Below are 26515 nucleotides of genomic sequence, written 5' to 3'. Positions count from 1 at the left end.
GCTATAGTCCGCTGTTCTGCCTCAACTTTTACTTCAACTTTAACTCTGGGCGGCAGTAGCTCAGGAGGTAGAGCGATCGTTTTAGGATTAAGGGATCCCAGTTCGAATCCCGGCTTGTCCGTGTTACATGCCGAAGTGTCCTTGGGTAAGACACTGAACCCCCAATACCCCCAATAAGCAGGTTAGCGCCTTACATGGCTGCACAGATCACGGCCGCTATTGGGAAATGTGAGGGGGGGTTTTGGGGTTTTTAAGGGTTATTGATCTATCTTCGTTATTCATTATCCATTATCCGTTATCGGTCAGTTCATAATACGCTACAAAGCCTAGGAGCCGGGACACTTACTCTCAGCCAAAAGGCCAAGCTAAAGTCCTAGCCCTAAAGCCTTGCTGCGATCATTGCGAATGCACCGCTCCCGGAGGTACTGCAATACCGGGCCGATGCGTGGAGTGGACAGAACAAGCTAAGCACAATGTAAAGCGCTTTGGGAAGTCATTGACTTGAAAAACGCTATATAAATGCAGATCATTTCATAACTTTGCGCGCGCAGCTGGGCTACGTTACACTTGTTTATAAAAACGAAAATGAGTCTATACAAAATACAAGGTAGAAACACTAAAGACAACTACCTCTCGTAGTTTGAATTCATGAAGTGGAAGGTAGTCTTGTTTAGTGTCAGCTTGCACGAGGGTGTGTTGCGTATCTTCCCTGAACTTCTACACTTACCTCTGCTCTACCCGTAATGCACTGTGGGAAAGGTAACACCCATTTTGTCGACTCGTAGGAAATAGGTGGAAGACGGTCTCAGCCTGAAAAAACAAAATCACAAGGCAAAAACGCCGGCCTTATTTTCAATCTTCCATGTGAGTGTTTTTGCCTCAAGGATTGCTAGTCCGTCCTTTGTTAACTTTTGTTGTACGCCCCCGTCTCCGGGTCGTTTCTCTTTCTACCTTTTGGATTTTGAAGTAAGGTGAGAGGACGAAAAGACGTTAGTACGAGGGTGGGTGAGAAGTTGTGGATTCTCCGAGTTTTCGGGCGCTTTTCTTCAACTGTTGAACTGAAGTCACATTGGAAAATGCCCTCGGGGCATTGCAGGGAAAGGGAGTAAAAACAACAAAGGAGGAAGAGGCGGGGATAGTGGAAAACAAACTTGTCTCACGTGCAGGAAGACGTTCACCTTTTAAGTATACGACAAATTAATGCACCCTTTTTTTCTCTTCAAACAACTCGTGCAGAGTTTCGTGCATCTGTAGAACGTCAGCAGATAGTTGAATAACTCCTACTGTCATTAACGTTGACTCCCCAAATGTTACAGGCGACTGTGGGGTCAAGATGCCCACCAACTTCACTGTGGTGCCAGTGAATGATGCGGAGGGAAACGGTAAAATTTCGGCTGCCACTGGAGAAGACAAACCTGTCAGCCTCAACAATCTTTTTAAGAATCGAGAAAAGGATGATTCGTCCGATGGATCTCAGTCTGGTAGGAAATCTGGAAAATATTCAGGGGTGTTGACTCTTGTTCCCGTTGCGGATTGGTGCATTACTGTGTCGTTTAACAATGAACACTCGGTGTTTTGTTTAGATGCATAATCACTCAACCAAATTTCATACCTGTCAACCTCCAGGGCTCCAAGCCCTTACAAACTGTTGAAGTTTCCTTGCAAAATACAAAATAATCTTACACCATATTTCGGATGCGTCATAGCTTTTCTGTCGGCTTGCTCCACATTGACTGAGGACTGAGCGTGGCTTGTGGTGGAGTTGTGAATCATTACACCCTCTTTTGTGATCGATTTACTGATGATGGCTGAGTGTTGTTTATGGGGAGGCATGGTCCATTCCACACACATAAGTCACACCTGCAGCAAGGGAAACTGTGAAGCACAATCCCATTAGCCCCCCTTTCCTCAATTTTACTCATAATTCTTGCAAACATGTTCATGATTAGGTTAAGAAAGTCTGAATCCGCTGCAAAATGTCGAGTAAGGTACGAGAGTGAGGGACACAAGCCTCTTTTCACCAAGCTAGATCGGGAGCACCCTGGGTCCTACGTACCTGCACCCCCTCAGCATTACAAACTAGCTGGAAGCAATCGTAGGAGGGGATGAACCACTTGTGTCGCGTTGTGGAACATAAATTCTGACAGAGGGTGCTGCGAGACAAGGAAAGACGGCCACTGAGGTGTAAAAGATCTGGTTGCTGCAAAGAGGACAAAGAATTAACTTAATTTTGTGAAAGCAATATTTTTTACTGCTACAACAATCAGTTTCATTTTCCCACCAAACCTTCAGAAGTGTAGTGACAAGTGCATGGGTTGTCGGTAAGCTGAGCTTGCTGCACAACATACACAGCACATAATGCTGATTTGACAGGATTTTGCAACTATATGTAAACAATAAGGCACATTTTCCATTGCCCATTTTTCAATGACCAGGAGTTTGTTTCCAACACCAGTAAGCAAAATCTTTGCACACAGATTGTATTAAAGTATGCCTGAAAAACTTTTCAAACTGGTTGTGTTTTTTAAGCACTTGTACATTTTATTGTAGAATATATTAAAAATGTTTTAAAAAAACGAATTTTAAAAAAAAAAAGGAAATTTGAAAACATTGTACTCAACTACCTCAAAAGATAATGAATAAACATAAATCCAATCATGTGGCTCTTTAATTTAGTGCAGCACAATTAACCTTTCATTGATAGTAAATGTTATAAAACAGGGTTGAAGGGCTTTAAAACTAAAAATGAACCCTCCACGGAATTGAAATGTCAAATACAGATGTCAAAAGCAGAGATGACTCCAAGTTGTCATTCTATTTCCAATCAGATGACCACATTCCAATCTCTTGTGATAAAGCATCATGGCAAACATCTACTCGCTGTCTACAGTTATGTCATTTACCAAGCCTAAGTGTTTGTGATTGCCTCTGGGCAGTTTCAATATTTATTTCCCTAGTTAATAACTTTTGTTACATTAAAAAAAGTGCATTCAATTAAAACAGAACTTCTTGAATCAGTGAGTTCCCCCGCCCGCAGCCTCACAAAATAACTGATGTGACATGCACTAATCCTATCGTTAAATCCTATTTTGAATTTAATTATTCGTCTCAACTTGTGGGGCATACAAATAAACAAATCGAATGGAAAACACAAGATAGGCTGGTGCCTTTGAATGTAACAGGTGAAATTAATTTAATTGTGCTCAATAAATAACCTTGAAAACACAATGTCAAACGTGTAGACAATTCAATACCATACAAAATGTGTCCGCCCATTCTGTCCAAATATATATACATTTTTTTTCCTTATTTAGAGCATTGAACTTTTCTGAAAACATGGTTCCTTACTTACACTCAAGGAAGTGTTAGGGCCAGCTAATTTACACATTGATAAAACGGCTGCTAATGAAAAATGTCACCCAAAACAATGGAAAATTTTGAACTTTGAAACAGGACAAAGGCATCTAAAAAATTAGACAAAACACAACAACATATGTTGATAGTGTACTGATCCTGATGTAGTATTTTTTGTTAATGTTACAATAAAAAATAAAATGCAATTCTATTCATATTTTCTTTTCTGACCCTACTGCAACAAGCTCAATGTGTACAAAACCCTCCATAAAATTTGTTTCTGGTTCTGTATGACTCCGACTGCCCCAGACTCCAAGAAGTGTCATATTCATTGTGTTGAAAGCTTTAGGAATTTTTCAAATCTTGAAAACCTAAAATCCCTTTTCAACTTTTGAATGCTTTTTAATTCAGGCAAGATGGACAAAAGGCTACTGTAGGTCATTCAGGGGGTTATAGTTGGCATCTAATTAAATAGCCTTGCCCTAAAGGTGATACAAGAAATGTTCGATTCACACAGAATTTCCAATCCTAGTTCCAATGTTGGCAATGTAACTCAAATTTCCATGCAAGTTGGACATTACCTTTTAAAGTCTAAATTAACAACAATATGCTATAAAATAAAAAAAAGAGTTGTACTGGAGTATAAATCGCTCTTGTTTGATGTAACAATGCAGCTTAATTATTAAAAAAAAAAGACTTTTCAGAACAGAAGACATTGAGGCTACACTTTTCGGCAAAGAAAATATTTAGGGATGAAGAAAGCATTGCTAGTTTTCTGTACACACAAACAATGTAGCATGACACATGCAAACTTAAAATGCAGTTTTACTTTGCATACGCTCATGATGCTAAATTAAGAAGAAATATGAATAATCTTTGGTTAAAGCAAACAATCTGTTCAACCAAAGAAGACAAATGAGTTGCTCCACGATGGCTTGACATAAAATGGCATGTGAATAAAAGTCCATAAAATTCAGACGTTTATGTTTGTTGTTCTTGTTTAATAAAACCATAAAACAAATCTTGAAGTTAGAGACAAAACATTGGGTAATGTACGTTCTTTGTTGGCTAAATGTTGTAGGTTGAGTACGTCATAAATGAAAGACTCCCTGTATGGTTAGTCTTTTTCTTGTGTGAGTGCAGTGAATTGGATACTGTATCCATACTTTTGTTTTATTTATTTGCATCCATAGTGTGACACATTCTTTGCTTGTGAATCCCCCCAGGGGATGACATCCAAAGAGAGTCGATGCCGTTCATCAACTCCGATTGTGACATCGAACAGTATGACGGCAAAAATATGGCCTTGTTTGAGGTAAGGCTTAAGCACGTTGATCCTCTCATTCTGTCATTAAAACAGACTTGCAAATGTTCAACATGACGTCTGGCACGATTATGCTCGAAAGACATTATTATGTGAGAAGCACACCCTTTTTCCTGACGCTCCTTTCTAATATATTTTTGTCAATACTTTGAAGGAAGAAATGGACAGCAACCCTATGGTGTCCTCTCTTCTAAACAAGCTAGCCAATTACACCAACCTTACCCAAGGTGTTCGGGAACACGAGGAAGCTGAAGATGGGGTTCCAAGGGTCGCCGTGCCGGTAGGAACGATTAAACCTGCTAACTCATCATGGAAAACATCCTTCTTTGTTGGTTTTAACAACTTGATCATGGGGCTCTCTTAGGGATAATCACCTTTTGGTTAGTGCTTTGATGCCTTTTTTCTTTCCTCTGTAGATTGTCTTTGACACAGTGGTGAACATTCTAAAAACTTTACTTTGAAGATTTGATCAATTGTTTACCAACATCTGTTGAGTTTGTTTGTATCACATTGGGGGGAAAAACAGCCTCACATCTGTGGAGTTTATCTACAAAATAATAAATCCAGTGTCAAAAATTTTTTGGAGTGCTGCAGACGAGATGCAAACAAATATTTTTTGCTACCCTTTTGGTATTTTTTTTTTTTTAAGAGGAAGAAGGACATAGATTTTGGAGGGAGGTGGGGTAAGTTTAGAGTACTACTTTGTTGATATGCGGTTGAGATAAAAAAGGGGGGTTTTTAAGATGTGTTTTTACAGTGATTACATGTTACAACATTAAGTTGTACCGTTTTTATATTTTACTCATAAATCACGTGATGGAAAATGGAAAAAAAGAAATAAACAAATGTGACTTGTTTAGTTACATTCTCATAAACTGTATCTAAGCAAAATATTACCCCAAGTGTTTGGAAGACAAGCAATATAACTCTGAAGAGTCGCTTTGTTAAGTGGTCTCGGTGATGTCCTTAATCCCGCCTCCCTCCTGATAGAATTGCTCTATTTTTTGGTAGTCTCAAGATCTTGACCTCGATCCTGAAAAACAGGACAGAGCAATGCAAACCTACTGCAGGCAAGGAAGAAAAAAAGAGCAGAACCACAGTAACAGGAGATGTGGGACTTTTGGAATCAATTTTCAGGGCCTTTGGAGCATGTTGACAAACAACTTAGAGCCATGGAGAACATGAACACAATCATTTTTACAGTTCCCAAAATGGTATGTACCTGTGTATTTTAATGTAGGAGTTGATGCCGTATTTATTTTTATTTTTTTTTTACTGTACTTTTGTGCGCCTTTTTGGGCTGTTTTAGAATGGAAGCAATAATGCATTTTACTTCTGCGTTTTGTTTCTTCAATACAAATGTCATTTTTAACTTTTACTATTCATTTCAGTTTTGGTGGGTGAATGTGTTTTCTGGTGCATCCATTAGCCATTAGAGTCATAGAGACACCATTTCCTGTACAGCCAGGTAGCGCCGATGTCTCTCCAGACCAAATAATTTTCTACCCGGTTTCGATCCGGGGACCTTTTGCGTTGTATGCGAATGTGCTAACCACTGCACTATGGAAACACAATTTCAGTTTTACTCTGATTATTATGACAAAAAAAGTGTATAGTTTGTTTGATTTATTTATAGGCCAAAGTCTATTATGGCATTTGGCCTAATAACACTTTTCATAATGATTACTATAAAAATATATAACAAGATATGCATTGGAGTGTATTATATGAGGCAGAACATTTCACTTTTTTGACTTTGGTCCGTAGTACTTTCCTTTACAACAGAAAAAAAGTTGGATCATATTTAATTATCCATGTTGTCTTAGGTTGCAATGTGCCAAAATCTCTTGAAAAAAATAATTGAAACAAATTAGTAGTAATGTCCTTTATTGAAATGTGACACATTCACTTTTCTCGTTAGTCTGCATTTAAAAATGAAAATCTGGCAGGAAAGATGATCCTTTCTGTTTAACATTAAAAACTGACTGTAAAAGTGATTGGGTTTTAGTACTCCTTTGATATAAATCTAATCTAATGTGTTTGAGTTCTTGAAGCTTTAGGTTAACCATCAATTTGTAAGATTCAGACACATATTTTTCTTCAGTTCATAATGGTCTGTTTTGGGATTATGAGTCTGCACTTTGTAGCGTATCGTCAGTTTGTATCTGTGATTGTTTTTCTGAAAACTGTTTGCCTTCCTTTTCAGATATTTGTTGATATCACAAAGTATTTATTTTATTTTATTTTTCAGTTAAAGAGTCTTTTGTATTTGTGTAGCTCAAGCCTAACCTGAATGTTGTGCATCAGTTAGAGAGACAGAGTGAGAGAAAGATGTGTCGTGGCGATTGAAAAGTCCATTTTAAAATGAACATCCCTGCCAGGCCTCACCCATTTGTTTCTCTTTTTTTCAAGGTGCCCCAAATGGGAACTTTTATCGGCGTGTATCTGCCCTGCATGCAGAACATTCTGGGTGTCATCCTTTTCTTGCGTCTTACCTGGATCGTTGGGACAGCAGGAATCCTCGGATCATTCGCTATTGTATCCATGTGCTGTATTTGCGTGAGTAGTATAAAACGTAATTAATCCGGGCCAACAAAATGAAATGTTCGGTTATGAAAGAATGATCATAGACGAGTTCAGACAGAATTAGTTTTGGTGTCTGAGCTGTTGAGGTTAGAAGAAAAAAAATATAAAGTTTGATTATTGACTTCAATGAGTATGTCTTTAGCTCTAGGATGCCTGAGAAAGGAGGGGATTGTTCTCACAACTCATGTGACGAGAATGACTGCACTTCAGTTTGCGCACTCCAGTGCTTATTCACTTAGTTGATTATGAAATCCCTAAAGGGACAGTGTGTAACCTAAGTGACTACTTGTGGTACAAAAAAAATGTTTTCATTAAAAAAGACATAGATTTGAATACTAGAAAAAAATATATGAACCTTCATACCGATGTAAAGTTTTATGAAATTATTATAGATAAAAAAAATTCAATTTGTTTTACACAGTGGATTCCCTACCTAGAAGTTGATGCCATGTTTGTCTGGTATCTTGCCTTTTATGTTGTGCTTTGTGGTAGTGTTTTAATTGGAATTAGACAATACAGTGCCATCTAGTGGTCAAAAATTACATACTGGAGCTTTAAGAAGTGCTTGAAAATGGTCGAGCATGTCTATGGTTCACCCTCGAATTCCAATCAACTATGATTACATGCAGGCGATAAACAGTCTAAACCAAATGTTGGTTATATTTGAGTTTTTTTTAAAGCAACATTATCACATGCAGCTGACCAAATTTGTTGTTATATGTTCTAACAATAAAAAAATGGTTGTAAAAGATTTTCTCAATGCCCGCACGGTTTATCCAATGTGAAGTCTGTAGTCGTGTAGTCTCTGTTCATTGTTCAAAGATGACCCTGTTGGATCATTACAAAAAGTATTTTATTGCCATAGAAACTTGTGTCCATAAAACTTGACATGAGTAAGGGAATCTGCAACACTGACGCTCTCCTCGCTAAATCCAGGTATCACAAGTAATCAAATCAAATTTATTTTTATTGAACTTTTCAGCGCTGTATAAAAACATTCACTGTACACTAAATAAGACAATAAAATCCCCTTATTTTTATTTCACCCAAAAACCCGCAACACCTAATGTACAGACGCACACAATTTTTGAATAAAATAAAAAAGATGAATAATAATAGAAATGAAATATAGTTATGACGAGGCACAAACTAACCATGTAAGGAGAGGGACCTGAGGGAGGCACATCCACAAATGAGAAGGATGGCAGCAGATGGCCTCAGAAAAAAAGATTTTCAGCCATTAAACCACACCCTACCATTGTGAAAGTGCTCCCATCCTCATTAATTAGGAAACGATAAGTCATTTCAAGTCATGTTTATTTGTATAGCCCTTAATCACAAAGAGTCTCAAAGAGCTGCACAGATCAAAGACTATTGCAAACTATTATTACAGACTATTATGACACCATCCCCTTATCTAAAACCTACATGAGGGCAAATGATACACATATTATCAACATAAAGTATAGGTTTTTCATATGGTATAGAGTAGAAGTGTGTTTTAAGCTTAGATTTAAACATTTCCGCTGAGGTTGCAGATCGAATCTCAGGGGGAAGAGCATTCCACATCCCCGGGGCCCGGATGGAGAACGCTCTCCATAAAGATTAATAACTGCAGAACAAAAACATAAAAATGTGATATAAAAAGTAAACATTTGTTACTGTAAAAGGTTAGAGGTTAAACGAATCAATCCAATTACAAATGATCAATCAATAAGTGGATCTTGAGCCTCCTCTTATCAGACCATTCTATAGGTAAGTACCAAAGTGGCTGAATGCTGCTTCACCATAGGTTTTGCTGTTCATCCTAGAAACAGTTAACAAAGCTCTACATGAGGATCTCATGGGTTATATATATGGATACAAATGAAGTGTATGTTCTCAAACAAGTATTTGGTTATTAAAAAAAAATCATTTTCCATAATAATTATCTTTAAATTTGGAGCTTGGTCATGTATAATAAAAAAATGAAAAAGATTACATAAGAGAAAAATTTATATTTTTCCCCCCAGTCCCCTAAAACATGGGAGTGCGACAATTTCTGGACAATGTAACGGCTTGCATAACTTAAGTAAAAAAAAATACTGTGGAATTTTGAAGATTATTTAAAATTACTGCTCTCTCCTTCGCTCTTGCTCTCCCTCTCTCTCTTTCTCTTTTATTCTCTCTTTCTCAAACGCTCTCCTTCTTTTTTTAATTTAAGGACTATAGCGGGGGGGAAAAAAGGAAGAATTACCTTTTGCCTTCAATGCAGATGACAAAAGTTTGATTCCTAGTCCATCTAACTCGGCATTATTTTTCTTGCAGACATTACTTACAGCCATATCGATGAGTGCCATAGCAACAAATGGAGTCGTCCCAGGTAAAATTTGCACAACAAAAAAAATCCATGTTAAAATGCTAAGAAACATGTTTGGAGTTTAAAAAATCTGATACAAGTAAGGTTTCTTTTAAGCGGGTGGCTCCTACTACATGATCTCCAGATCACTGGGACCAGAGTTTGGTGGTGCAGTTGGTCTCTGTTTCTACCTGGGGACCACTTTTGCTGGTTCTTTGTACATACTCGGCACCATAGAGATTCTGTTGGTATGTGGCCATTGTCATATTAATAAGGCATCACTCAGACTGTTTAGCTCCAATACATTATCCAACTAATTTTCTGTCTAGACATATATTGTTCCAACTGCCACTGTGTTTGAGGCCGAAAGTATCCAGGGCGAAGGAAAAGCTGCTCTCAACAATATGCGTGTCTATGGAACGTGCTGCCTGCTTTTGATGGCACTTATCGTGTTTGTGGGAGTAAAGTACGTATACAGCAAGAATCATCAATTCATCAATCATCAATTTGCTTTCTTATGCTCAGGTACGTAAACAAACTGGCCCTGGTATTTCTGGCCTGTGTCATGCTTTCTTTAATGGCTACATATGCAGGCATTATCAAGACGGTCATTGAGCCCCCAGAGTTTACGTGAGTAGTCACCTTACTAAGCCGGCTTCAAAAGTTTGCATATGTATTTTACACCACAACATTGTTTTTCCTGAACTCCATAAGTCTAATGCAAATTCATGTTTTAGAATGTGTCTTCAAACTATGGCCTCGGGGCAATTTGAGGTGGGGGATTTTCTTTTAAGAGAGCTGCTCATTAAGCAAAAGTGCCGTTTAGTAATTACAAATATGTTTTGGTTACAATAAAACCTTTTTTAAATGTTCAACGTAACATCAATATTTCCATCTGTTGTCCAAAAATGTAACAGTCGTATCAATGTTAGATTCCTAATCTTTTGGTTTTGGATGAAGAAATGAAACCTGATTGTTCCTGAAAATCCAGGATTCAAGTCAACATCTTGTGAAATTCAAAACTCCTTGCCTTATAGAAATATGTCGATGTAAAGTTTAAAAAACAAGGAGAAGAAAACAGCACTAATATATTACAAAAAATGTATTCAACTGTTTTAGTAATAGACACCTAACTACCTGATTAAACATTTTTGAACTTTTACATTATTAGCTGAGTCAACATTTTTGAACTTTTGGCTATTTTAAAATGACAAATTTGCCCATTTCTCCCTAAAAACAGTTGTTTTTTCCTTCCATTTTCCCACCTGTGCGAATTCCTGCACATTGCTTCAAGTGAAAATAGCTACAGCGTATACAACGCCCGAACCCTTCTCTCTAAATTGTTTTTTAGCCATGCTTGAGAAATTGATACATTTATTCAGTTCAGCTAAACTAAAAAAAATGTTGATACCAAGAAGCTATCTGTCTTCAAACATCTGTAATATTACTTAAGAAATTAAAAAACAGTCAGACGCAAGAGTTTTTGTCTATCTGAAAGTCCCAATTTCAAGTTGTGGTGTTCGTCAACAAAGCGTCTTTTTCCGAATGAGTGGTCTTTACCCATATAACTTTTGTCAAAGAAAAAAACACATCAATGTTAATATCCAATCATATAGATGTCAATAAAATAGTATGCAAGGACTTGAAATCAAAAGATAATTGTGCTTTATAAGATTTGCGTGCTTGATAGAGAAAAGTACATAAAAACGTCAAAATGGTTCTTGCATTCTTATTTGTTTATGTGTCCACCAGAAGAAAACGTTTTGACACTACACATATACATACTGTAGTTTTTATTTCAAGTCTGAAATGGAAATTATAATTGCAGAGAGATTTTTTTGTACAAACATATTATTTCGGACATATGTTTTGTTGTTTCTGTTGTAGTGTGTGTCTCCTAGGGAACCGTTCTCTAAAGAATGACAAGTTTGAAGTTTGTGCAAAGACTGAGATTGTGGACAACCAGACAGTGACCACCGATCTCTGGAAACTTTTTTGCAACAGTGAACATCTGAACAGCACTTGTGATGATTATTTTACTCTAAATAATGTCACAGAGATACCAGCTGTTCCAGGCCTTCTGAGTGGAGTTCTCAAAGGTGATTAAAATGAATTTTAAATTTGCAAAATAAATATTTGTTCAATAACTTACCGGTAAGTCTTGTTTTGCGAATCAGACAACCTATGGGGTGATTACGGCCCAGCTCATACAGTATTAGAAAAGAAAAATAAGGATTCTGTACCAGCTCTGGACACATCCGGTGATATATATAAACCCTACGTCTTCAATGACATAGCCACCTACTTTACGTTGCTGGTGGGAATATATTTCCCTTCAGTCACAGGTGAATGCTTTTATATCACAACAAAGTACATAAAGAAAAGCTGAGACATTTTTTTGTTGTGCATTATGGAATGAAGTCTTTCTTCTTGTGCTGTTTGCAGGTATAATGGCTGGCTCCAACAGATCTGGCGATCTAAGAGATGCCCAAAGGTCAATACCAATTGGAACTATAATGGCTATTCTCACCACATCTTTCTTCTGTATCCTTCAAAGGCTTAACATTCAAATACTGCAAATTTAAATTTTTCATTTCTAATAAGAATCATTTTTCCTCAAACAACTTTTTCTTTTGTTTTGTTTAAATCATTTTTGAAACAGGGATCCTTACTAAATTGTGGATAGTACAGTAACAAAAAGTACAAATATGATATTCTTATTTTGATTTACAATTATCCGAATGTATAACATTGCATTTCCTACACTTGCAGTACATTCTATTGTTAATGTTTTTATCTTAATTTTCTACATCAGACATCTCCTGTGTGGTCTTGTTTGGAGCATGCATAGAAGGAGTGGTATTGAGGGACAAGTAAGTGTTTCATTACGACATGTTTGTTGAGTTATCTAAATATGATTGTTCAAACTGTAAGTGATTGGTCACTGTAACTGCTCAGAATTAATAAATGATTTGGGGTATTTTTTTAGTGGAGGAGTAACATAATCCTGTCTGTGGTTGTTCCAGGTTTGGGGACTCTGTGAAGAAAAACCTAGTCATAGGAATCTTGGCCTGGCCATCACCTTGGGTTATTGTTATCGGGTCATTCTTTTCCTGTTGTGGAGCGGGCCTTCAAAGCTTGACTGGGGCACCCAGGCTGCTTCAGGCCATTGCTCGCGATGGGATCATCCCGTTCTTACAGGTCAGCTCTGTGCTCCTGCATAACAAAAAGTTCACAAACTATGTTGAGTAAATGGTTCGTGTACATTGAAAGTTTTATCTCAATTGTCAAAAATGAAACATGTGGTTTAAATTTGAGCAGTGCACCTGCCTCAAAGTTTATTGGGATTGAATCTTCACTCCAGCCTTTCTAAGTAGAGATTTAATATGGTCTCTTTTTTACATGTTTCTTAAGTCACTGACGACATTAGAAATAGAATATGAAGGGATGTTTGTTTCTATGTGCCCAGCAATTGGCAGAGGGCCAGTCTATGGTGTACAAACAAACTCACCTGGTCCGTAAACACTGCATCACTGGTTAAGAGGGCACAGCAGCGCCTGTACTTCCTGCGGAGGATGAGGAGAGCCCACCTGCCCCCACCCTCCCTCATTACATTCTACAGGGGCACCATAGAGAGTATCCTGACCAGCTGTATCTCTGTGTGGTGTGGAGGCTGCAGCGCTACCGACTGGGGTAGTGTTAGGAGGGTAACGAGGACAGCAGAGAAAATAATCGGGACTACACTTCCCTCCATTCAGGACATTGGCCAGAAGCACTGCCTATCCCATGCTAAAAACATTACCGGGGACCCCTCTCACCCCCATCATGGACTGTTCACTCTGCTAGCCTCTGGGAAGAGGTACTGCAGTGTGCGGTGCAGGACCACCAGGCTCCGCAATAGTCTAGTCCCCCTGGCCATTAGACTGTTAAATGGTCAATCTAACATATAGTTAACTTAAATCTAAACGGCTGCTAATCTGACTTTTGCACTACTGGCAGTTTTTTTTATAGCTTGCCACTCCTGCACATTGCTCTCTGCACTATTGTAATTACAGCGTTATTGTTACAGTGTTAATGTTACTGTGTACCTGACTTGTTAACCTGACTGCCCATTTTGCGCATCTGGTTAGCTACTCTTCTTGCACTATCGGAACTATGGTAAAATACTATACGTAGCCAAAATACAATACAACATTATTTATATCTGTACATTCAAGGAAACTGTGGGGGTCAGATGCATCGACATTTCGTTCTGTATACACGTGTACTAGAATGACAATAAAGTAGATCTGAATCTGAATCTGAATCTGAACATCCCCTAACGCCATTATTCTGCTGCGGTAGGGTTAAGCTGACCAAAACGCTTGGTTAAAAATACATTTTGGAAGTGCATTAAAGTTAAAATAAACCCACAATTCGTGTTGACCAATCATTGTTATACTTTTTTTTCTGTTCAAAGAGTTTATCATGAACATCCTCTTTTGCATTTATTTTTTTATTTTTTTTTTTCAGATTTTTGGACATGGCAAAGCCAATGGTGAGCCCACTTGGGCTCTATTGCTGACAGTTGGGATCTGTGAAATAGGAATACTTATTGCTTCTCTGGATGATGTGGCTCCCATTCTCTCCATGTATGTACTATACTTCAGCATCATTTAAACCTGAGTATTAAAAGAAGTATTATTACTGTGGAAGTTTGTGTGGACCAGCTCCCGGTCAGGTCATGTGTAAAATGTGTTGTGTCAGGATAGATGCTGTATTTTGCTTGTAATTTTGGAATCAGTATTCATTTTCAACGTTAATAATGGATCTATAAGATTTAGATTGGAAATCGAATGAGATATCTTCTTTGTGACGTATTGTTGTTTTGTATACTAAAATTTCCTTTGGGCAAAATGAGAGTATGGTGTCGTTAAGTAATGTGATACACATCTTATCTCTGTCAGCGGTCATCAAAATGTCCGGTGTTTAACTATGTGACAGCAATTGTTTGTTATTGATCCTAAACTTTTACATCTTGTTTTTTTTTTCCACAATCTAATTCAAGCTTGGCCCTTTTAATTGATTGTACGCTTTTATTCAAACTGAAGCCATTAACTACCATTGCCATCTGCCATTAACTTCTAGTTCAAGGCTGAAGTCAAATCATATAGTTTGACAATGTGTTCAGAACACGAATTGAAAATTGTGACTTTGCAATGGTAAAAGAATGAGAACCTACAAAATACTTTTCCTTTTTCTTTAGATGTTAATGTGTACAAATAAAAACAATGTTCAAGTACATGTTCATATTTTTATGTAGTTTAAACTAAATTAGTTAATTGTGGGTAATTTTTTATTCATTCATTTTTCATTCTCATGTCGTTGCTTTTCCACAGGTTTTTTCTCATGTGCTATTTGTTTGTGAACCTGGCCTGTGCTGTCCAGACTTTACTCCGAACCCCTAATTGGAGACCTCGTTTCAAATTCTATCACTGGTGAGGACACCCTTATACTTCACAAATTGTTGAATTATTATGATCTCACACATGTCAAAAAATATAAATATGTTTTTCTCTTTTTCTAGGACTTTGTCTTTCTTAGGAATGAGTCTTTGTTTGTCTCTGATGTTTATCTCTTCTTGGTATTATGCCCTGGTTGCCATGATGATAGCTGGTTGTATCTACAAGTACATTGAGTACAGGGGGTGAGTCAAAAGAATTCAGAATGGATTTACTTTACTTTTTAAGATTCAGTTTTAGCCCATAGCTAAAATGAAATTTCCTGAAGTATGCATGTGGAGCTATTTTTTGCACTGCCAAAATAGAAACTTGTTTATATTCAACAAAAATGGACCAAAGTTGTGGTTAAAAAATGCAAAAATGATAGTGTTACTTTACTTAAAGGTGACAACACCCACACTTCAGACATTTATGTGAAATAATTTTTTCACAGGGCTGAGAAAGAGTGGGGAGATGGTCTCCGAGGTTTATCTTTAAATGCAGCACGATATGCCTTAATCCATCTTGAGGAAGCACCACCACACACCAAAAATTGGAGGTGAGAACCATCTGTTTTTAAGGCAGATCTTGCACCTCCTTCCTGGGCCATCAGTTGGGACCAACCCCTGTTAAATTCATTTTTTAAAGGTTGAACCCATGACCAAATCCACACAGCACACCACCTTACATATTGTCAACCATAATTTTTGAATGAGTATTAATGCATTTTTTTCCTACTTTCATCCACTCACTCACATCCTGATCAGAGTCACAGGGAAGCTGAACTCCAACCCACAGTTGAAAGATTTTTAACATGAGCATTTATTTTACCTTGTTGGATTTATGTGACAAAACTGATTCTGAATTTACTGAGAATGTTTGAGACAACTTGTAAAACATGGCGATAACATTATGTAGTTGATAAATAACCATACATATTTTACAAATTAAAAACATTCCGTTATATATGTAAAAAGAAAATACCTTAAGTTGAAAGTTTGATTGCCACTCCGTAAATGTTGGTTGCATGATTTATTTGCGCAATTTCAGGTCAACGTTTCATGAAGCGGAAAGTACCTCATCATTGTCAGATGGACAAACAAATAAGGCACCCACATTGTGATGGTCATCTCTTTTTCTTAGCAAAGCATATCATGACATACTCTGGACAAAACCATCATCAAATCTCGTCAACTCAAAATATATTTTTTTATTTTCCCTTAGGCCGCAGCTGCTAGTACTATGCAAGTTGGACTCAAACCTGGCGGTCAAACATCCTCGCCTTCTGTCCTTTACTACGCAGCTCAAAGCAGGAAAAGGGCTGACCATCGTCTGTTCTGTACTGCAGGGAACTTACATGATGCGAGGGGCCGATGCCAAGACCGGAGAGCAGGTTTGATTTTGCTTGCACTGTTGGCATGTTGTCGTGTGAACCAGCCAGGGTTGGGTAGGGTTACTTTAACTTGATTACTTTCAATTACTTTTGGATTACTCCAATACCAAATATGCTAATAAAAGACAAAAGAAACTAAATATGAATAAAATTACTAAATTTTGTGCAATATTGGGATACATGGAACGGCAAAAATGATGTTGCCAAGCTGTTTGGATTTATTTTCATTTTGTTTCTGTCGCATTTTATGTTAGTTTTGCCGGAGATCAAAGAGATCAAAGCCAGGAGAGAAAGCTTACCACGTGTTGTGAGTCATAATTTTATTCATATTTAGTTTCTTTTGTCTTTTATTAGAATATTTGGTATTGGAGTAATCCAAAAGTAATTGAAAGTAATCAAGTTAAAGTAACCCTACCCAACCCTGGAACCAGCACACAAATCCTTAATTCCAGCTTGTTTATTCTTTGCTGTGCAGTGATGCGTTGCTCAAATTAATGAGTGCATGTAGACAAAACACAAGAGATGGTTCTGGTTCACTCAAAGCTTTGCATTGAGGTTTGCGCAAATAAGGGCTCTCATGAATGGTCAGCCGTTGCTGTCTGCCTGGTGTCATCTAGCTTAAACGGGAGCTTGAGCAATTTCAGAGAGCTTCCTAAATTTTATAATTAACCTGATACCAATAGGAGTTCTCCATTCCTAGGTTATTACAATAATATAGTATATAGACCACTAGTACTTTGACAGTGCTCTTAAAAGTTAAACCTTTAACTCAATGTTAATGCTATAAATTCACTCATTAGTTAAGCTTTTGAAGTAACGCTTTAATAGTAACACCCTTAATTGTTAAAATGTATCCGTCACGTTTCAGCATTTTACCCTAAAGTATCATAACATTGGTCACCTCAAGACTAGTACACAAAACAGGGCATCCTCGAAAATTAGATGCTACGTCTCAAGGGGGCTATCCTTATAGCAATAAACATGAACAATTCCCTGTCTTAAACCCAGCCGCACAAAACCACTTTCCTCGTTTCATATAACGGTTATTTAATTTTTAGTTCCTCATTATTTAATGGTGACGAAAGGCCGACTGAGACTGGTATTGCCTACTGTCGAGAGGACTGATTTCTTGAAAGGCTTGTTGGAACTTATAACAACACTTAGTAAGACCCGCTCTTTGTCATGACTAAACAATTTCCTTTTCTCCCACATCTCCCCACTGAACACACGACACCCACAGAACCTGAAAGAAGCCATGAGCGCAGAACGGACCAAAGGTTTCTCCCACGTAGTCGTGTCCTCCAACCTGCGAGATGGCTTCTCTCTTCTCATTCAGTCTGCAGGACTGGGAGGGATGAAGCACAATGCGGTTTTGATGGCTTGGCCAGCAGGCTGGAAACAGGCCCGAGACTCCTCCTCAAGGAAGAACTTTATAGGTCAGGCTTACAGGATCTCCTCTTAAAATGTTGATTTTTTTTTTCTTTAATTGAATTGAATTATCGTTTTCTTTAACAGAGACTGTGAAGGAGACAACAGAGGCCAATCAGGCTCTGCTGGTTGCTAAGAACATCGACCACTTTCCAGGAAACCAGGAGCGGCTTAAGGAAGGTACCATTGACGTGTGGTGGATTGTCCATGACGGTGGACTTCTAATGCTGTTGCCGTTTTTAATCAGTCAACACAAGGTATGCATCTTTCAGCTGGACGTTACCTTTGCCTGCCAATATCAATCTAGGGATACATGCATTGTTTATTTTTGTATGTTCGATTTTATAAATCCAATCATTTGAATTATCCTGTATTTTCCCTGAGTTTTGCTAGTAACACATTTTGGGTGTACATTGATTCAGTCCCCAAGTCATCCCAGCTAAAACCCTAATACTGAAAGGTTGAGTGCTACATGTTAAGGGTGGAGGTTTTTATTATTATTATTATTATTATTATTTTATTTATTTTTTTACTTTTTTTTCATACCAGATACCAAAGTGAGTACAGAAAAGACTGACCAGCTCATATCGGGTCAAAATATTCCCATTCTGCCAGCCAAAAATTATAATAAAAAATATATTATGAAAAAATAATAATAAATCATTTATAGCATGCTTGTATCAATGCATGTTGTGTATTTAATAATGCTCGTTTTAAGAGAGTAGGTTTATTTACATACCATAATAAAGGGTCCTAAAAGCACTATCCAAAACTTGCATGATGACATGTATACACTATTATGTTTTTGCACACGTACGTGTCTCGTGGTTATTATATTGACTAATTGGTTAGGTTGTAAACAATCATTTTTAGCCTCATGTGGAGTGTTTTACTTGAGGTCTGTTGCGTTTATTCCTCCTACAATCAAATCAATTCCATTTTGCTTTTATGAAAGGTAAGCTGCTGACACCAAAGAAAGAACAAAGAAAAAAATAATATATACGTTACCAAAATGAAGCACATGTCTCTCCTTAAGGTTTGGAAGAAGTGTAAAATGCGCATCTTCACAGTAGCCCAGATGGATGACAATTCTATCCAGATGAAGAAAGATCTGCAGATGTTCCTTTACCATTTACGTCTGAATGCAGTAGTGGAAGTGGTAGAGATGGTGAGCAATTTGTTTTAATTGTTACAATTAGGGATGCACATTAATTTTAGGGCCGAATTCCTAAATAAAATATCAAAAATCAGCCTCTCAACAGAAAAAAAAAATGTCCAGATAATTGGTAACCTGGGTTCCCGCAATAATTTTCCTTCAGCAGACGCTACTTGTCTTAAAGATTTCAAGCACTTATGTTCCACGTTCTGATTTTACTAAATCTGTATGGACTCCTCTCATCATGTGTACAACGCTCCTGTTATTTTATCGCCTTATAAATTGAAGTAAGTACAGGTTGTTTTGTATTGTTTATAGAATGTATTTCCTATTACTGCTGAAAGTGTGTTTATGCTAGAAATGCTGATTTAATTAAAATTGACAGCTTTAGTTGCAGTCTTCAAACGACTGTCTTAATCGTGGCACAATATTACTTTCTAGATCTGTATAAAAATCCTGTAACATGTGGTGTACATATTTTGATGTTTTCAGTCGTTTGCTAAATAATCACTGCCATTAATTTGTAATGAATATCTGTATATAATTGGTTGAAAAAAATAATTAGTGATTGATTAAAGTCAAGCTCAGGTCTCTCAAACACTGCTTTTTAAAGCAGTGCGTTTTTATAATGGTAAATTAAAATATACGTATACATAAAAAATATTTTTTATGTTTTTCTGTGTGATTTTATTTATTTCTAAATACAGTATTAAGTTACAAAAGAGAGTTTTTGTATCAGTCTCTAGAAGCAGAATTGTATCTGTTGGAGAAAACAGTTTCCGTGCATCCCTAGTTAGAACGTATACAAAGATATCGTTGTTCCATTTGTCAAAACTCAAATATGTCGCCCAACCTAGCACGACAGCGACATCTCCGCTTTTACCTACGAGAAGACGCTGATGATGGAGCAGAGATCGCAAATGCTCAAACAAATGCAGTTATCCCGCACAGAGCGAGAGCGAGAGGTACCCTTACCTGTACCAGACTTGTTTTTTTAACACCATTTCTCGAGTTCTAAATGAAAATTAAATGATCAAACCCAGATTCTTACCTACTACACATTTATTTTAGGCTCAACTGATCCATGATCGGAACACAGCCTCTCATGCTGCAAAAGAAGACAAAACTGACAAACCTGAACATGTGCACATGACCTGGACCAAAGACAAACTGATTAATGAGCGAAATAAACACAGGGAAGGATTGGGTGTAAAAGACATGTTTAACATGAAACCGTAAGTATGGTAAAATAATGACCTTTCAGACTCATTTCTTTTTAAATCATTACATTTGATACATTTTTAACCCTATTGAAAGCTCCCCACTAACAGCTGAGATGAATCATTTACTGTGTTACTGCATTAATGATGTATTTTTTTTTTATCCCCCTGTAGCGAGTGGGAGAATCTGTAAGTGGTTTTGCATTTCACTTTGCTTGTCTGACATGAGCATGGCCTATGAGAATGCATGTGCATGATAATCATCCTGTCCACGTGCATGTAAACACCAGAGCTCACTACACTCACAGGCCAGTCAGTATAGACACGCCCACAGTTGAATTTTGTGATAAATCCAACCTAAAATTGTTGATTGGATTAAGATAGATAACAATAGGTTACTTGTCATTTAGCCCTGTGATTGACTGGTTTACCATTCAAGCCTGGTAAAATGGGGATGCACACTTGGAATGCAGGGCAAGCGCTACAGAAACTGGATCTGTTTCTTGAAATGATTACTTATTATTTTATTCTCAAAAGAGTTGTAAAAAATACCATAATGCATTACAAACCCAACTCTTAAGAATAAAAAAGCCCATTTTGGCAACATTACCAAGAAACAATAAGTGATTACGTTTGCATCCAGGGACTTATAATCAGAAGTCTGATTTTTGAACTAATCCGAATGAATCGTTTACATGAGACAAAAAAACCCCGTATAAATGGCTTTTGAGAAAATTTGATTGAAAGTGAGAGCAAGATCATAGCATTACGCAAATAGACGTAGTTTCCACAGATAACATTTGACGTGAAAGATGATTTTATTGATGTCACACACACACAATTAATGAAGTTCCATACTTGATTCCCCTTGCTCCGAATATGTGCTTCATCTCTGCATCAGGTTGTGCTAATACGTTGCTTGCCCAAAAGCATGGATTTACACTATATAGATGGATACAACTGACATTTTTGCTGTAGATGCAGTAAATAAAAAGGAACTGTCCTGCAGTAATCAATCAATACACATGAGACTTCCTGTGCCCCAGAGAAACTACACATGTGCAGTAATACACTAAAGTACACATTCCTTTGAATGCATGCACAAGGAATGGGAAAATTTTGTATTAAACCCAACCGTTCCAATCGGACTACTTGAAAGTTAAAGCTGGTGTATGTAATTTTAAAAATTGTCTACTTGCTGATGCCACCTTATGGCCGAAATCATTATTGCAGCTCTTTTTATTGTGCTTGCAAGTAAATTCTTAGATGTCTTCGAATAAACTCTTCCCTTTTGTTTTAGGGGGGTTTGGTTTGGCATTTGAATTGTATTTGAAACAGTCTTATTCTTACTTTCACCATTTTCATCCTACAACTGAAAAAAATGAGCTTTTTAGCCAGAACACCACTGATAAAAGTAAGCTAAAAGCAGATAGGCGCAGTCGGAAAAAAAGATAAAGGCTCTTTGAACTCAGATGGGCATTTTTGACATATACTTAATAGAGAAAATATTTAACTAAAAACTTTTTAAGTGCACCTCAAACCACGCACCCCACCTTGTAAGTTTCTGTACACGTTGACACAGCTTTACATATCCTGAATATTTATTTAAATCAGCTTGTAAACGTGCTGCAAACTATCAGCTTTTTGGTGCTATTTGCATGAACCTTTTGTGCTATGGGTGTTTGCCTAACTCGCCTGGTTTTATCACTTGTGCCAAAGACAACATGCTGTAATCAGGGATCAGAATTTTCCGCGGATTTCCGCTGTTTTTGAACCCCAAAGGCATTCCGCCTTTTTCACTTTTTCTCTTGCGTAGCAAACAAATTCAAAATCCGACTGTCTCACTCTTTCCTTTATTGCTCTGGCGCACCCTGGCGGCAGTTAGAAAAATTGGCCGCATTGTCGCACAAGCTGCAGGGACTGAACTGCATTTGAACTTATCTTGCAGTATTTACAAAAAAATCAGTTATGTGGGCAAATTATTTTAATCTTCTAAAAATGTTACTTAAATGATAAATATAAGCATGGTTTTGGACAAGTAAATTGCCTAAAACCCAGGTTTTTTTGGGGGGGGGGGGGGGTTTGGGGCTCCGCCCTGGTTTATTCCTGGACGCTGGCTATTTCAGCTGAAAATGAAAATCTCCATTCTGATCCCTGTGTAATAGTGACCATGTTTTTTTATTTTATTTTATCAAGCAACCAGACCAACGTGAGACGAATGCACACGGCTGTAAAACTAAATGAGGTGGTGGTCAAGAAATCGCAGGATTCGCAGCTTGTGTTGCTTAACATGCCTGGCCCGCCAAAAAACAAAAAGGGGGACGAAAACTGTATCCTTGACATGTTTTTACACTACTTAAAGCATTTTCACATGTCGCAGGGGGTTCTGGTCCCCATTAACAGCAATAAACAAGGATTTACAGTAAGTTATGTGATATAAAATAATGATAATTATAATAGTAATTGGGACTGCAAAAAAATTGAAAAAAACAGTCTTAATGAAGAGATTAATAATATAATGAATAATTACATAAAATAATTCATATTATAATTAAAACTCATTTTTTTCACTACTGTATTATTATTGATATGTACCGTAAATTCCGGACCATAGAGGGCACCTGATTATAAGCCGCACCCACCACATTTCGGGAGGAAAACCGATTTTGTACATACACAAGCCGCACCTGTATATTAGCCGCATGCGCCCACATTGAAAAAACGCAATACAAACACGAAATTTTTGGTTTGATCAAATTTATTGACACTAATAACAGAAAACAATCATGACAATCTCAACAGCAATTAAGCACATTCACAATATTATATTTCAATATGACATTTAACAGCAAACACAATGTGAGGTTTGAACAACCCTTCTCGAAAATCTTAATAGGAATCAAGCATATTCACAATTTCATTATATAACATCTTTGTTAGTGTCGATAGATCCGTCCAGGCCAAAGTCGATTGTTTTTGGTCTGAACAAATCCACCGACACCAACAGCAGCAGAACAAACACGACAATCTCAACAGCCATCAAGCATATTCACAATTTTGTTATATCTGACAATATGACGTGACGATATGTCGTTTTAACATTTTTTCCTGACATTTTCAACATCAATTAAACAATTTCAGAGTTATTATCTTTTAACAGTAGTTAACCAACGTGTAAAGGGCAATACTATTTTGCAAGGGCATAGCTCTGCCATCCCACCCTCCCAAGCAGCATCCTTCCAGTCCTCTGTGTGGGTCCTCTCCATTCTTACTTCTACTTTCCACAACCCAGGCCGTTGCTGCCGGGAATCCATACCCGATACAGTCCAAAAAACACAGCCGGCAAAACAAACGGAAACTGTTACCAGTACTTAAGATTTAATGCAGACCTGCAGAGTCCGGGTGCCTGTTGAAAGTAATCCAAGGAAAAAGTGTATATTTCCAAAGGTAAGGGTGGGAAAAATATATATCCACTATTGTCTGCCGCGTCCACAAACACGTCTCACCTTTACTCCACTTCCCGTCAGCCCGCGTTTGTCCCGCCCCTTCTTTCTCATTTGCTAGTGCAAAACATCAGAATAAGTTTCTTATTCTCCGATGTAGCTCTGTTTCCTTCTACATCGGACTGCTCGTTTGCATTTAGCTTGAAAGTTGCGTCATTTGCCTTTCTTTTTGCAATTTGCATGATGAGGATATGTCTACGCTAATTTAATTTGTGCACAAGCTAAGAAGTTGCAGTCTAAATCTCCCCTTTTGTACTCGAGCGCCGCTGGCGGCCGTTAGAAAAATTACATAAATTGGCCGCATCACTGAATAAGCCGCAGGGTTGAAAGTTTGGGAAAAAAGTAGCGTCTTATAGTCCGGAATTTACGGTAGATATTTAAATAATTAGGCTATTGTTATGATATAATGAATTGCTGTATCTGGTGTATTGATTTTATTCATATAATATATTAATAATTAAGAATAATAAAAACATTTACCAGTTTTGGTCAAACAGAAAGTATGATGTTGTGGAACATTTCTTTTAATTAAATGTGCTTTTCAGCCGGACCCTGTGAGCAGCAAAACAATCATCAACTTTGTTTGGCATGTAGTCCTAAATACAGGGATCAGAATTATCCGCGGATCCGCGGATTTCCGCTGTTTTTGAACCCCAAAGGCATTCCGCCTTTTTCACTTTTTCTCTTGCGTAGCAAACAAATTCAAAATCCGACTGTCTCACTCTTTCCTTTATTGCTCTGGCGCACCCTGGCGGCAGTTAGAAAAATTGGCCGCATTGTTGCTCAAGCTGCAGGGACTGAACTGCATTTGAACTTATCTTGCAGTATTTACAAAAAAAATCAGTTATGTGGGCAAATTATTTTAATCTTCTAAAAATGTTACTTAAATGATAAATATAAGCATGGTTTTGGACAAGTAAATTGCCTAAAACCCAGGAGCTTGGGGGGGGGTATGGGGGCTCTCCGCCCTGTTTTATTCCTGGACCCTGGCTATTTCAGCTGAAAATGAAAATCTCCATTCTGATCCCTGTAAATAGAAAGAGCTAAAAAAAATACATTTAATTACTACTTAATACCTTTTCCCCTATTTTGAAATATTTCATCATTTGGTATTCTGTCACATTCCTTAAGAGAGTTTATAAGACATGGAGTTTCTCGAAGTGTTAATGGAAGGACTGGATCGTGTCCTACTGGTTCGCGGAGGTGGCCAAGAGGTCATTACCATCTACTCCTAGTGGGCATGTTAGAAGAACGAAGGACTGGGCCAAATTCTGAGATCAACATTCAGTAAATTCAATGACGGACATGGACAACGTTGTTGACATTGCAAGGTTTGCCCGCGTAAGAATCTGGAAATTTGGAAATCCGACAAAAAGATGTAGATGTAATTTCACGCCTCATTCTACAGATTTTAAACTATATCCTGGAAGATAAAAAAAAAACTTACATTGCAAGGCACTTAGCTTTGTAGTTTTACTCAGTTTATATGTTGTCAAAAAAGTATCAACACAGTGAGACTTTTAATTTAACGAACTGTCTTTGGAATCAATGAATGATTTGTTTTATTTGTGTCATATCACTGTAAGGGAAACGGGAAACGGTAAGGAGTGACCATATTTTAAGATACTCTACTAACTACACTAAAGACTGTAAAATAACTCACTTTTTGAAGTGACATGTTTCACCATTATTTTATGTTTTCTGACAATATCAAAAACCTTACCAAACAAAGTCTGGATATGATCTGTTGTAGTTTGTAAAAACTTTTAACTGTCAGTACATTTATGCGTGTGCATTTCATATATACTGTGAATCAGGGGTCTCAAACTTGAAGCCCGCAAGACAAACTACTTTCGGCCCAGCCATAATTTATATATAATGTGTGTGTATATATGTTTGAGGTTGGCTAGTAACATACTTGGCCGAAAGGAACTATGATGTCAAAACAACGAACAGTAGTGTGCAAGAATGGTCAAAATAAAAACACAGGAATCCTGTGGAATCTACTTTGTAATTGTCTGTTGTGAAAATCAGAATCATCTTATGGGGATGGTCACCGCTGTCGAGCTGAAGCTTAAAGGACAGTGGCTGCAACTTGCAACTAACTTTAAATGAGTTTGTTTAACACTGTTAAAGACTTACCCTAATATACACAATTGAATCCGAACAGTATTTGATTTTTCTACACACGTACCTAGTTAATCAAGTCTTTATCGTTTGCTCTATTATTTTTATTTTGGATAATTGCAGGTTAAGTTATTGTCTCAATAACATTTATTTTTAATTTTTGGAACATATTTTGCATGAAAAAAATAGAGATATTTGATCATAGTAAAACGTTTATAGTAAAGCTTTGGAAAAGCCCCATGTAAATTGAGTTTGAGACCCCTGCTGTGTATGGTATCAAAGAAGATGTCAAAAGGGAAAACAGTGTGTGTCCATTAATAAAGACCGATGCATTGTTTAACTTTTGATCCAAGTGTTAAAGCACTGAAAAGCTGTGATATTTTTTTTTCTTTGTTGGGTGTTTTGACCTTGGAAGGCCATGCAATTGGAGTGACTTTCTCGTGCTCCATTTTCTTTATCTGTTTATTGTGGATTCATAAAGTGCGACAATTGTGTAGAAACATGTATTTAGATAAATTTTAGAGCAACTCATAATGAAGTGTGACTTCATTTTTCAGAAGTGGGTAAAGGCAATTTGATTAAAAAACAAATCTTGTAACCAAAGAA

The 26515-nt window shown here is 37.3% G+C and overlaps 1 protein-coding gene and 1 long non-coding RNA gene across 4 annotated transcripts in view; one reads left to right on the top strand and one right to left on the bottom strand.

The window, feature by feature from the left end:
• Positions 1-1418, bottom strand: part of LOC148373308 (uncharacterized) — a 23240-nt gene extending 21822 nt beyond the window's left edge. The window contains exons 1-2 of the long non-coding RNA XR_015851481.1: positions 952-1418; positions 728-810 (exon numbers count right to left, since the gene is read on the bottom strand). This is a non-coding gene — a long non-coding RNA (uncharacterized LOC148373308). The remainder of the gene's footprint in view (positions 1-727; positions 811-951) is intronic.
• On the top strand, positions 741-26515 carry LOC148373307 (solute carrier family 12 member 7-like). 3 transcript variants are annotated; one of them, XM_088344858.1, is made up of 27 exons: positions 741-864; positions 1317-1481; positions 4581-4669; positions 4833-4958; positions 7091-7237; positions 9572-9626; positions 9720-9850; positions 9932-10068; positions 10128-10232; positions 11490-11701; positions 11780-11947; positions 12048-12146; positions 12418-12475; positions 12629-12803; positions 14115-14233; positions 14981-15079; positions 15169-15288; positions 15537-15641; positions 16307-16475; positions 17716-17911; positions 17991-18160; positions 18940-19071; positions 19917-20024; positions 20131-20294; positions 20454-20468; positions 22476-22609; positions 24926-26515. In XM_088344858.1, exons 2-27 carry the CDS (start codon positions 1334-1336, stop codon positions 25015-25017), a joined length of 3273 nt encoding a protein of 1090 aa, XP_088200984.1. In that variant the 5' UTR covers positions 741-864; positions 1317-1333; the 3' UTR covers positions 25018-26515. The 3 variants fall into 3 exon arrangements, with proteins under 3 accessions (XP_088200984.1, XP_088201002.1, XP_088201010.1); XM_088344876.1 differs by having other exon boundaries at positions 9932-10127; positions 10196-10232; XM_088344884.1 differs by lacking the exon at positions 20454-20468.

This window comes from Urocampus carinirostris, chromosome 1 (genome assembly GCF_059441175.1).
Source record: "Urocampus carinirostris isolate Australia breed hairy pipefish chromosome 1, RoL_Ucar_1.0, whole genome shotgun sequence".
Lineage (NCBI taxonomy): Eukaryota > Metazoa > Chordata > Actinopteri > Syngnathiformes > Syngnathidae > Urocampus > Urocampus carinirostris.
Note: the sequence above shows the minus strand (reverse complement) of the source record. Positions and strands in the feature narration are given on the sequence as shown.

What these genes read in the sequence shown, in the direction of transcription:
- LOC148373307 (XM_088344858.1), top strand. Translation starts at nt 1,334, where the DNA reads ATGCCCACCAACTTCACTGTGGTGCCAGTGAATGATGCGGAGGGAAAC. An exon ending in GGATCATCCCGTTCTTACAG is followed by an intron (nt 12,804 to 14,114) that starts GTCAGCTCTGTG and finishes TTTTTTTTTCAG; the next exon opens with ATTTTTGGACATGGCAAAGC. An exon ending in ATGCCAAGACCGGAGAGCAG is followed by an intron (nt 16,476 to 17,715) that starts GTTTGATTTTGC and finishes CGACACCCACAG; the next exon opens with AACCTGAAAGAAGCCATGAG.